Below are 13,882 nucleotides of genomic sequence, written 5' to 3'. Positions count from 1 at the left end.
TCATCATGGCGCCGCCCAGTGGTTGCTCAGGTAAACTGTGGATATTTATCATTTGGCAGGCTATAGAAATTAACGCACGGTTATTAAAAAAAAAAATAAAATGTTTTTGTTTGCAAAATCTATTGGACATTTATACATTTTCCTCATAGGAATGTATAACTCAATTAACAGACTATCCCCACGACAAACCACGCCCCCAATGTAGACGACTGTATCGAATGCATTTCATCCAATCAAAATTTTGGGTCAAAACTGTTTGTTGTATAACAAATTTATAAATACTTTTTTTATTGGCCGCACTCGCCAATTATATATATATATTTTATTAATAGAAACGCACCTTGGATTTTTATGTGGGCCACAGTCCCTATTTTTTATATTAATGCTAAATATAATTGACTAATTATTATTTTATTTATTATTTGTAAAGTGCTCGATGTTGATCAAAAATCCAAATTAAATGTTTTCATGAATATCAATGAAAATAAATGCTCTTGAAATACTAATACAGCTGCCTGTACTTACAGACATGGGCAGATGGTGAACAGCGGCGCCCTGAAAAAAAGCGCAATTGTTCTTTCAATGGGGCTCATTGTCTTTTATTCCCGTTGTGAGGCGACAGTGAGGGGTGAAACAAAAGACCTTGAACTCGGAGCACCTGCTCATGGACACGAGATTAAACCCCGGGATGATTGTATTGGGGATCCCGGGGGCGCGTCACGCCTGATCAAATGATGCGGCAAGCGTGAGTACGTGAACGCGCACCAATGGAGCCAATGCATATGGAAATTAGTCTTAACGACCAAAATGAGATTTCTCGGGGGAAAAAAGGGCTGCATGTTGGTTTAAGGAGCTAGTGTAGGGGGGAGGGGAAGATTTCACCAGGGCCAGATGGAGAACCATGAAAAAGAGATGAAAGCAGGATCATGCACATAGAGAAACTCTTAACTTGTGTGTGACGTGCAATGTTTGATGCTATGCGGATGTGATGCGGTTGTGTTGAACAGTAGCCATAGCTGGATTGAGCTGGCTTGCATTCTTCATTTCCATTTGCTGGATCCTGTTCCCAGAATAACTGTATGGACACACTTTCATCAAAGCACCTTACCAAATTGATTCAGATATAGAGCCAGAAGTTTGCCTCCTACACTCAAAATATTGTAGCCTATTTTTAAGATTTACACATTTAAATTGCACACCAAAATCCAATCAATCTGAACTGTAATTTTGTTTTAAACAAAAACTAATGAAACTATTTAAGTTATTTATTTTGAATAATTCAATTTGATGGAAATTTGTTATACATTTTTGTGTAATGGAGAGATTATAATTTCCCACACATATTGATCCCTGCAATTATTCAATTGTTCCTAATTACAAGATTATACATATTGCATTTTTACAAAGAGAAAATGTATAGCCGGTAAATCATTTAGGGCTGACTATATCTAGACATATTTATATTCACTATAAAAATATGCCATGACATTTCCAGGCCTTGAAATCCAATTTTTAAAACCCCCAAGGTTTTTCTGAGATTGGAAACCATGTCAAATAAGGGATATCGGTGTTAACAGAGGCCCTGAAAGTTGTCTTTTTCAAAATATGTCCGAAATAAGGAAAGTTTCCAGGTATCAGAGGTATCAGCTTTATCTTGCTTCAAAAAAAAAAAAAAAAAAAACACATTTTGATAATGTAATATAAATATGGATCTTACACATTTGCACAGTCATCGTGTTTTACAGTTTTCTTTTATTTAGACAACCCAAATAAAAGGCACATAAAACATTGCGCATGTTTACATAATTATTTCTGACAAATTTACATTTAAAAAAAATGTAGGAATGTTTTTCCTTTCTGCTACTCGGAAAGCCTAGTCTTATATACAAAATTACCATCGTTAATGTACTAATACAAAAGTTTTGTAAAAGGTTACTTAGCTTTTCTTCGCTCACTTGTCTATCTGTACTCTAAGATCCTCAAGGCTAAACAGTTCTGTACAAACATATACATTCAACGGCTTTCACAGGGGCTCCAAAATCATCCAGTTCATCAACTGAATTAAAACAACATTAGAATCAATAAAAATAAAAACAAAATCACTTAATTGTATTTCATTATTGGTTTGAATTTGGCAAATGAAAGAGGCAATCATAATGCATCTACCAAAGAAATGCATGAACACGCATTCTTAATCTCCCACAAACTAAACTATGGCAACATGCTTTAGTATGTTCTAGTGTAATGGGAGAATCAAATGCTTCACTCACTCACTCACACGCAGATCATGGGTTCAAATAGTCTGATCAGGAAATGCACCTTCCTGAGTCTCAGTGCTGGTGTGGACGGCATCCATTCAGACAACACGGATTGCATCTCACATCACAGATTGGCAGGAATACTACCCACCAGGATTGCATACTACTGAGTCAAATTATTAGTGTTTTCACTACAGCATTCTCTTCACTCTGGCAGTTGCTCCAACTGCAGGAAGCATATATTAGAAGTGGATGCCAAAAAGTACCTACAGTCCCTGGCTCCAGACCACTGTAGTGAGTGACAGTACACTCTTCATACTTATACTGTCAAGTATGTTCACTCTTGAGTTCAAACAGACCAGCTTGTGACCACTCAACATAGCATAGAACTTTCCAAGAATTGTCCCATATAAATTATTTTAAACTGAGGACATGCTTTTATGCAGGCAAGGCCTGGGCTTTAGCTAGAGAACAATACCTCCAGAATCATCAACATTTGAGCAGGCACAATATGAAATACTTGAACCAATTTAAATGCGCAGGGTGGTACCACTACAAAAAGAACCGATGCTGATGTTGGTAAAAAAACTGGCAACTGAGAGATGTCTTTCTGCTTTCACTCAAAAAAAAAAGAAAAGAAATATATTTACTTGAATAACTTTAGGGCCATGTCGAGTTACATTAAAGCCAATAGAAAGAAAATTAAGGAAATGAATAACAGTTTACTGGACTATTCTCGGCACATCTCTTGAACAGAACATAAAGAAGAAAAATAATCTTTATAAAATACTGGAAACTAGAAACTTAGGCAACAAACATCCACATGAAAACTTGCAAGGGCATTAATGCAGGACTCCAAACACTAAACTGTGCTGTTCTAAATGAGCTCGTTACTTATGTCAAAGTGAAGTAATGCTGCATTGAGCACGAAGGGTAGAAGTTCAATGTGAAGTCCTCACCAGTATTTAAATATTCTGAATCATAAAATGAAAAATGGGACACCCCATGCGCAAATGATGGAGACAAGACCACAAGTCCACATAAAGTGTGCCAGCTGCGTCAGAGCCATACCATCATATTTGTTAATGAGATAATACTGCCTCTTTAGACTAGGGATATGCATTCAGTGCAAGACCTTTTCCTCTCCATTCTGTATGAAAAAATACACTTACAACCCCTAACAATGGCCACGTAAACAATAAGAGAACAAAGCTGCCCTCCATTCACAGCAAGAAAACAATAATTGTTGTAAAGTGTCCTGCTAAACAATACAAGGATGAATCTCACGAAACTTGTGAAGAAAGATGTCCGGGCCACTCCAAAATCAAAAGACATAAATAAATAAGTTATACATTGCTTAAAAGAAAATGAAGCGCATTTCAGCCCCCCTCCAAAAAAAAAAAATATATATAAATATATATATTTTGTTTTTAAATTGTAACTAATTTATTAATAATGGAAGCATGTGTTGTTCAACCTTCAAATTATTATGCATAATATTATTATGCTGACATAAATAAAAAAATTGTTTATACAGTTTATTACTAAATTACGCTCATGAGAATTTGCGTCTTGATGCAAAAAAGTCTTAATGGTCCTAATATAGGCTTCATTTTGTTTATGCAGAATATTATTACTTACTCTTCTGCTTTGGGGGTGAAATATAATGCAAACATGTTTTCGTGAGATTTACCCTCTTATAAAGATAGCAACAAACAGTACACAACTGATGGTCTTAAAAAAAGCCAGCATACACAACTGTACCTCTTCAAAAATACACTCACACTCCTATGAAAAATTCCAAATAATACGTCAGTTTACAAAAAAATATTTAAAAAAATCCTCCCTCCCAATGGAAGCAGTTGTTCCTTTTGAACTAATTTCCTTAAATACTGACTCGCAGGTTATACCTCCATAACATTGAAAAACCCACCGACACTTATAAAAAGTGTTCAAAATGCACATCAATTATTGCATTTGTCCTTTAGAAAAATCTGTTGTTAGGGTCAAAGTGCTCAGATGAGCTTACGAACGCCCCGCTACACAGCTGTTCACCATGCACACAAAAGTAAAACCATGGTCAGAAATCCAACAGAGAGGTAAATCAGCCTTAGCAAAACTTCCACTAGTGTTGGGATGCAGCCATGTGTTGGGTTGGTTAAAGAGAGTTCACACACAAAAATGTTATTCTGTCATCATGCACTCTGGAAAGGCTAACATTCTGCCTAATATCTCATTTTGTGTTCCATGAAGGAAAGAAAGTCATACAGGTTTGGAACAACATAAAGGTTGGAGTAAATGATGACAGAAATTTCCTTTTTTGGGTGAACTAATCCTTTAATGCCACACAGGTGTTGGGGGTCAGGGTGGAAATCAGATGAATGTGAGGGCAGAAGGCTGTTCAGGTGAGTCCGTTTACAACCCATTTCTGGTCTCTACCAGTGAGAAGACGATGGAAGGACTTGGGACAGGAAGCTCATGCTGTCCATGGGTCTCATGGCGATGTTGAGAGGGGTGCCGATGTTCATGGACATGGGCGTGGTGATGGCCACAGGGTGGGCGATATTCATGGGCATCGTTGCTGGGATGTTGACGGAGGCGATGTTCACGGGGCCAGTGATTGTGACTGGATGCTGAAGGCTGACAGGAGATGTGATGTTGACCGTGTTGGTGGAGATGTTCATCTGGGCTGCTATAGTAACAGGGTTGCTGGTGTTGCCGCGGTTCATTGCTGTGGTAATGGCGGTGGAGGCTGTGACCGTTGTGGTAGAGGCAGAGTTGCAGATGTCAGTGTTGTCTGTACAGGACGAGAGAAGAGAGTTAAGGTGTTTGTAAAAGATTGTGTACTCTTCTCCCGAACTCTCTGGGTGTCATTTTTGTTTGAAATAAACAGCTTTTTTTTTCCACCATCATGTTCTACCATCAGCCGATTGGCTTTTGGGGCTGACAATCACATTTTTCTGTTCATAAGATCACCTAAATGATGTACTGTAACTATAGCATGTGCACACAACAGAAGCGTAGTTTGTTTTGTACCTCGACAGTACAATTTGACAGCAGAAGAAAGAGAGGTGAGCAAACTGGTATTGTGTGTGTAAATCTACTTTTCCACCTGGGTTTGTTTTGTTTAATTTTTACCTTTTCGTGGCACTGAGTAGTTCCACTGCCAGTCTCCTATTCAGAAACAGACAGAGTGTTATGAAGGGCAGGCAGCTGCCTGCAGTGATGCATTACGGGGCGCATATCAACGCAGGGCTGTAGGACTCAGCGTGAATTCACACATGACTATCACTACATGACAGATTTACTTCCTATTATAAACAGATTAAATTCTCTTCAGCCAATTCAAGTCAGATACATTTAGAATAATTTGCTTTTTAAATATTCAATAAGTCTACCAGAATAGAATTACTCATATAATAAAAAAATTAGATTGAGCTAATCACTGATAAGCAGACAGACATGTGAGAAAACTAAACTACATGAAAGACGGATGTATTTTAGAGGAGAACTTTATGATGCATGGAGTGTTAAATGCATGAAAAAAATATCACCGTTCTGAGACAAACTTAGGGGTAAGTCCAAATTATAAAGACAACTACAGTATCAAACCTATTAATTTATGGTGTTTGCCAAGGCAAGCAAAATCAAATTCCATAACCAAAATTATTCAACTTTAGGACTGTATAGGTCATCCCTCACCATTTGTGCAAGGAATGATATAAGCTGGGCAAACAAATTTTTTGGACTCGATTAATTGATTTTGAATGAATGAAATAAGAGTCCCCGATGGATTTCAGGCTCGTTTATTGTTAAAAGTCCTGTGTTAAGCACCAAATCATATGTTTTTTCTGGTTATTATTGGGATTTTGGTCGCACAATAAACTGCATCTAGGATTTAATTCCATTTAGTCTCATGTTTCCTCTAATTTGGTACCTGTCACAGTAACTACAAAGAAAAAAACACATTCAATAAAATTGATTTTTAAAAACTATACGACGAATAATTGGTTATCAGCTTTTTCCAACAGTAACCAGTATCTGCAAAATCCAACATCAGTCGACCTCTAATGAACAATGCTTCAAATTGTGTGGCTTGTTCAGGAAAAGGCTCAAGTATAATTTGTTTTTCTGCGTTCTGGATCGCGCTCTGTCGACCACGTTGCCTTTCAAAGTAAACTGTTTTGACCGCAAGTGAATATGAATGCATTTAATGCATGCGCACTACGACTGCTCTGTGATACTCTTTTAGTACAGTCAACAGCAAGCGAACACGCCGACAAACACAGACGAGGACTGTCCGTGTGTCGAGAAATCATGGCCGAATGAGGACAGATCAAGGGAAGTGACATATTATTCGATTCTTTGTATGTTCTGTTTCTTTAATCCTGTTTTTGAATCAATAAAATGTTAATATAAATAATAGTCTGTAACGCTTCAAAAAAAACACACACAGGATAAGAACCTGAGCTGAGAGAATGATTCTGCTTTAACAAGCCCTGTGAAACTAATTTGTAGTACTAAAGGAGGATTTTGAAAAGTCTGTTCTGGTGCTCTTTAACACCACAGTAAATGGAACAGCCCGAGGACGAAGTCAACTCCAGAGAATCTAGAAGCTGACAAGACAGAAAAGATCTCAGAGACTCGGAAAGGACAGGATGAACAGAGTATTAGTAGAAGGATGTCTGTACTAGAGCTACATGAGTCACCCAGAGAGGTGGGGAGAGTTGTTGACTGGACTAGAGGCTGATTGGATGTTGAAGCAATCAATCACGTTGCACTTACCTTTGTTACAAGTGTTGTTTAAGTTGGTCTGGCTGTGTGTTTTTAAGTGGCTGGTGATGTAGGCGGCACTCAGCATCTTTCCGCACACATTGCAGGTGACTTTCCCTTCGTGCCGAATCATGTGTGAACGGAGGCGATCTTTGGTGGCAAAGGCTGATGTACAGGCCTGCAGTGGACATTCAAAACTTTATCACGAACCACCCAGTTTGACTATATTTTATAACATTGCTCTGCACTTAGAAGATACTTTGTCTAAAGTGACTTATACCACCATTTAAGCACTTTTAATTTATTTTCCTTAAAAATTGTTTACTTACGTTTTTACCTAAGATCTTTACTCATTGCTGGTAGCTCATGAATTACTCTTTCTGCGGTATGAACTTACCACCTTTCGGTTACCAGCAAAGATGTTTAATTGGGGCTCTGATTCTGCTTACCGTTACTTGGCATTTGAAAGGTCTCTCTGAGGAATGAACATGCTTCACATGGCAGCTGAGATGGTCAGGCCTGAAAAGAGAGAAAATGATTGGAGAACATAATGGAGTAGTCTCATCCACTTCGGACATTTTAGCACAAAAGTTTTGTTAAAACATGTACCACAAGAGCGTGTCTGGTGTTATTTCCATCTCAAATTCTGCATTCTATTTCTGTGGTTTTAAACTGCTGTGATGGAAATGACATTTTTTATTTCATTGAAATAAGACTTCTTTGTCTTGCTATGGTCAATTTCATAGCATTTACATCCTAAATACACAATTAAATAATATATTTACACTTTCCGCATAATTTGAAAAAATTACAGCTTGACTGAAAATGACGCAGAATAAAAACTCACAAGTGATATCTACCTTGAATTTTCTTTAAATATCACTTGAGATTATCATTTAATCTCAAGCATGCTCTTTACTGACACTTTTGCCGACTTGGTTAACAAATACACTGTTAAAAAAAATAAATAAATAAATAAAAAGATTATTTGGCCAATATGGTTTGGTGTGGTTGAAATGACACTACAAATGTGGGAAAGATGTAATAATAATAAACAATTATCAATAATGTTCATTTTCTCACAAAGAATACTGAAATGGTTCATTTATTTCACTTTTTGACTTTATTATCATAGTTTTAAAACAGAAATCTGTATTTATATAATGGGTTTTCATTGTTTAATACTGAAACTCTGGGTCTGAGACAAGGCAAAATCAGTCAAATCAATCAAAAATAAATGATGAGGGGCTGCTAAGAAGTTTATTCTTCAATTGAATTAAGACCTTAATTTAATAAAAATAAAAAAGTTGAAATCTGATCATTTAAATATAATAATTAAATGAAATTAACCCCTGAGACATAAGAGTGCCAGAAGTTGAAGAACTGGGGCTGGATTCACGAAACTTCTTAACTACCCATTTTTTTCTTAAAGTTAGGATAACCTCACCAGTTGTCTTAAATGCCAAATGTTAAGATGTTTAATGAATTTACTGGGTCGTTTAAATATGACGCATACTATCATGCTGAGTTGGAAGTCGCAATGGGTTTATGCAGAATTGTGCTTTTAGAATAAAACACTTTTTACTGTTTTGTGTTGTATGTATGTAGGGCTGGGCAATAAAACGATATCAATATTTATTGCGATAAAAAAAAAGTCCATGGTATCGACGATAAGCATGAGTAATTTTCGATATTTAGCCTGTGTTCTACATTTAGACATGCATGTTGCTAAAAACGCTAGCAGTATGGCTTTCTTGTTGGATGTTTCCACTGGCACGTAGTGGGCGAGCGCTTTCAATTCCTTCCTATGGAAACCGAGCGTCAAGCTCGCAAGGTCGATTGTAAGATTGACAGCAGCGCAGGGCAAGCGGTTCCCTAGCGTTGGGAGTGGCTTTGTGCGGATTTCTTCTGCGTCAGTGGAAACGCAGCCTCAGACTGTATGAAGTTGCTATTGCCTCCGTTACGCAGGTCACCGCGTTCCGGATTCGGACCCCAGATTGATTCCATCTTGACTGCAAGACATCATCGGTTACACCCTCTCATCGTCTCTAGTAAGCAGCGCGACAAAACAACAGCGGCGGTTACATCATAACTGTCTGCGCTGTATTTTTGAATATTTTTCCTCTAGCACTGAAACACACCTGTCCTGGGCCGCATCCTCTTTTCCCCACATGTGAGTAAACATGAGGTGCGTGTTTCCAGAGCGCCTTTAGACCATTAAGTTTTTGCTTTCTAAATGTAGTTTTATTAATCAGCATGTTCCAAGCCTTTAATAAACAAATATATTTCAGTTCTAATTTTGTGAAATTATTCAGATTTAATAATCTCTGACGAGAATAAAAGACAAAACAATTACTAGTTTGTAGCCTAGTCTTTCTCACTTTAATGAAAATAGAAAAATGGCCCATTCAGACTTTTACATTTTCGAAAGTTTCTCTCTGGAGATACCCCTGAACCCCCATACAGTATCATTCCTCAGTCACAAGGGCTTCTATGCCCCCATACTTGGATATCTGTATTTAAAGAAATATGAAAATAATTCTAATGTAAAAACAAAATATATATATATTTATTTATTAGGGCTGTCAATCGATTAAATGTTTTAATTGAATTAATTACACGGTGTCCCGATTAATTAATCGCAATTAATCGCATATACAAATATTTGCTGAGAAAGCCCCTCAATAACAATTCAATATATAAAGATTATACATATTTATATCAATATATAATTATACATAGTTATCTTTAAATATTTTTAAAATTATATATATATATATATATATATATATATATATATATATAAATATTCAGATAATTAAAATGCTTTACATTCCTGTAGCAGAAGAGTTAATCATTAATAAGACAATACAAAAAGTGGCTTTTGAATACAATGTATTGTTTACTACCATATTATTGATCATAAGTCAATCATTGGAATACAGTTCACAGCAATCCATTTCACAAGTGAATTTGTCAATCAGTTGGAGATTTATTATGAGGGCTTGTTTAAGGACCCGTCAATCTACACCTGCGTCAGACATGTGTAGTGTCTCGGGTGCGTTGCATCATAAACATAAAATGTTTAGTTCACTGTTTCAAGTTAAATATAGTTTAATACTCAATCTATAAACACATCTTGAGATCCCTAAGTTCGCATTTGCACTCCTTCAAGTGTTTTGAACGCAAGAATGTAACACAAGTTTGCGTTGTTCTGCCTACTGAAGTGTTTTCTTCACTGTATGAACTGTGCATTGCTCAAACAGCTAAAATTTCACTTACTGCCCTCTGGAGTAAATAGGTGGTACTACAAGCTTGCATTTCTCAGTAATCTTCCTTATTATGGTGCGATTAATTGCATTAATTTTTTTAACGCATTATTTTATATCCACTCGCGGCTGTGGCTCCAGTTGGTAGAGCGGGTCAGCCACTAATCGCAGGATTGGTGGTTCGAATCCCGGCCCACATGACTCCACATGCCGAAGTGTCATTGGGCAAGACACTGAACCCCAATTTGCTCAAAATGGCAGGCTAGCACCTTGCATTGCTGCTCTGCCACCATTGGTGTATGAATGTGTGTATGAATGGGTGAATGTGTCACAGTGTAAAGCGCTTTGAATACCGTTAAGGTTAAAAAGGCACTATATAAGTGCAGACCATTTACCACTCAATTGATAAATACCACAATATTGTAATATTTTCATAGAAGATACCTCAGACACCACTGCATTGGCTGTGTCTGGGCCCCCAATGCAGTTTTGTAAAGACTATTTAGACTTTTTAGGATTTAGCTTTCTCTTCTTTTTTAGGAATTAAAAAAATTTGCAATATGCAAATGTGATTGAATATCGTGATAAATATTGGTATGGAATGATATGAAAAATATTTTTTTTTGCCATATCGCCCAGCCCTATATGCAAGTAATTTTTATTTTCCACTTTCAAACCATGTAAATGTTAACATGAAATTTTATTAAGAAAACATGAGACCCAGTGTTTCCTGCACTGCTATTCAGCAGTGTCTGAATCTCCAGCGCCACAGCAAAAGAAGAAACACACTATTGCATTGTGCAGGGCTGAACGACCCATCTAAATAAAATAAAAAATGTTGTGGACAGAAGAGGAGGTGACATCATATCCAAGGTTTAACCAGATCCCACAGCAATGTCACGTACAATTTATTAAATTCTTAGATAAATATTACTTAATTAATATTATAGTATTATAATAGTAATACAATTAATTTAGTTATTATAATACAATTGTAGGTCTAATATAATTTTCTTAATATAGTAATATTAACTATTATTATCATCATCATCATCAGGGCATGAAATTTGTTGTGGATGTGGGTATTACGACAAATGTAATAATTCCTGCATGATCCACGTTCATAATGCGGAGAATTTCCGCATTATTTTATTCATTTTAACATATACTTGAGAACTGGTAAACCAGTACATACAGATGAACAAATCAAATAAATACTCTTGTCTATCAAACTGTAATTCCACATCTCTGTCCCTTGTATAGCTTTCAGCTGCTCATTAAAAGCATGTTAAGTTCAGTGCGAGCGTGCGCAGTGAGGATGCGCATATTTACTGAACTAAAATGTTACAGATATATAAACCTGTTAATTCGACATGCGAATGGCATTATACTGCATCTCTATAAGCGAGCAATGCATTAAAACTTTTGCTCGTTTATAATCAACAAAGCTGTCAACATTGGAAGTACACAACGTTGGAGTGATCTAATTTTACCGCCTTTCATACCATGGTGCTCCATCATAAAACTACACCACCAAGAAAGGCAGGAATAACAATAAATAAAAAAATTAAAAATGCCTTGTGTGAAACCAGAACTGCTGCAGGGTGAAAAGAAACACTTAAACAGCTATTAGGCAACATCTTATCTCCCTAGAGCAGTTTTAATAAATATGTAATATAAATAAACAATAATGATAGTAATATTAACACAACATTAATGATGCATCAAATGAAAATATTATTATCAATCTATCTTTAATATATAAGCAAGGTTCTCTCAGGATTTCATTTGTTAAAATGTAAATTTTTAAATGTAACTGTTGAGTACTGACTTGTACTCTTAAAGTGATAGTTCACTCAAAAATGAAATTTCTGTAATCACTTACTCACATTTGTATTGTTGCAAACCTGTATTAATTTCTTTCTTCCATGGAATTTAAAAGGAGATGTTAGGGAGAATATTAGTTTCAGTCACCATTCACTTTTATTGTATGGAAAGTAAGATGCAGATACAGTGAATGGTGACTGAGTCATACTGCATAACGTCTCCTTTTGTGTTCTACGAAAGAGGCAAATTCATCCAGACTTGGTTGAATAATGACAGAAATTTCATTTTTGGTTGAACTGCCCTATAAACTACCTGTTACAAGTATTCGCTCAAGGTATCTGGGTTGGTGGAGCATTTCTACCTGCTTCAATAGCTGAATTCTGTAGGAAACACTAATGAGACCTTCTGAATTTGTTTTGTTTGATAAACTTATGCATGATCTTCTGAAATAATCAACCAGATATCAGTTTAGCAGACTAACCTCATAGCTGCTCTGAGCTAGAAAGGATGCCCTGTCCCTGCTGTTGTAATCAAATTTAGATTTAACAAAAATGTACCAAGTTTGAAATCAACACGAGTGTCTCAAAAGACTCTGCAAGAGGAGGTCAGTACATTTTGTTTTCAGGTGGCATTCTCTGTAACAGTCAGAGCTTGAAAAACAGCTCTGATTCTCTGTGCTTAGACTTGTGTCAATGTATGACTAATAATCAGAGGATTAATTTCAGGGATGGCAACATAAGTGCAAACAGGATGCAGATGCCAATCTGATGCTCTTACAGCTCTGCTGTTTAACTTCAGAACGAGGTTTTAAACAAGCTTACTGACTCCCAAAGCAGCCGTGTGTCTGTGGCCCCTGAGTGACTCAAAATGAAACCCCAGTGCTGATCCTCCAAGACAAACAGGAGGGAAGGAGGGAATATCAGAGAAATAAGAGCACCCCCTCCTCCTATTCAAGCAGACCCTCGGCATGCTGGGCTCTACAAAGGCAGCCAGTCATATCCATTCACAACAACTATAAATCAGCCAGCGGCAGCCAATAGGAACAAGACGATATTAACATTATCAGAACAACAGATGGTGGATTCAGCTCGAGCTTTGAACACATATTTCAGCAGACAGTATCAAACACAATGACATCATCACAATCTACAAACAACCCCATTTTTATGCAGGAAATTAGCCACAAACACATTTACCATTTCTTATAAATGCATACAGTGCATCCGGAAAGTATTCACAGAGCTTCACTCTTTCCACATTTTGTTATGTTACAGCCTTATTCCAAAACTGATTAAATTCATTATTTTCCTCAAAATTCTACAAACAATACCCCATAATGCAACGCGAAACAAGTTCGTTTGAAATCTTTGCAAATTTATTTAAAAATAAATAAATAAAAAGAAAATAAATAAAAATCACATGTACATAAGTATTCACAGCCTTTGCTCAATACTTTGAAGCACCTTTGGCACCAATTACAGCCTCAAGTCTTTTTGAGTATGATGCTAAAAGCTTGGCACACCTATTTTTGGACAGTTTCTCCCATTCTTCTTTGCAGGACCTCTCAAGTTCCATCAGGCTAGATGGAGAGCGTCGGTGAACAGCCATTTTCAGATCTCTCCAGAGATGTTCAATCAGGTTCAAGTCTGGGCTCTGGCTGGCCTCTAAAGGACATTCACAGAATTGTCCCGTAACCACTCCTTTGTCATCTTGGCTGTGTGCTTAGGGTGCTTTGTTTCTCATGGTCTGAGAGTC

At 36.7% G+C, this 13,882-nt stretch overlaps 1 protein-coding gene across 2 annotated transcripts in view; it reads right to left on the bottom strand.

The window, feature by feature from the left end:
- Nucleotides 1-1,738: 1,738 nt before the first annotated feature.
- LOC127636222 (vascular endothelial zinc finger 1-like) overlaps nucleotides 1,739-13,882 on the bottom strand; it is a 28,553-nt gene continuing 16,409 nt past the window's right edge. The window contains exons 3-6 of one of the 2 annotated variants that reach the window (XM_052116659.1): nucleotides 7,481-7,550; nucleotides 7,044-7,209; nucleotides 5,397-5,432; nucleotides 1,739-5,055 (exon numbers count right to left, since the gene is read on the bottom strand). In XM_052116659.1, coding sequence (XP_051972619.1) covers nucleotides 4,694-5,055; nucleotides 5,397-5,432; nucleotides 7,044-7,209; nucleotides 7,481-7,550 — 634 coding nt within the window. In that variant the 3' untranslated portion in view covers nucleotides 1,739-4,693. The remainder of the gene's footprint in view (nucleotides 5,056-5,396; nucleotides 5,433-7,043; nucleotides 7,210-7,480; nucleotides 7,551-13,882) is intronic. The other variant, XM_052116660.1, reaches the window with a different exon arrangement.

This window comes from Xyrauchen texanus, chromosome 43, assembly GCF_025860055.1.
Source record: "Xyrauchen texanus isolate HMW12.3.18 chromosome 43, RBS_HiC_50CHRs, whole genome shotgun sequence".
NCBI classification, from domain to species: Eukaryota; Metazoa; Chordata; class Actinopteri; order Cypriniformes; family Catostomidae; genus Xyrauchen; species Xyrauchen texanus.
The sequence above is the reverse complement of the archived record's forward strand: the minus strand, read 5'-3'. Positions and strand labels throughout refer to the sequence as shown.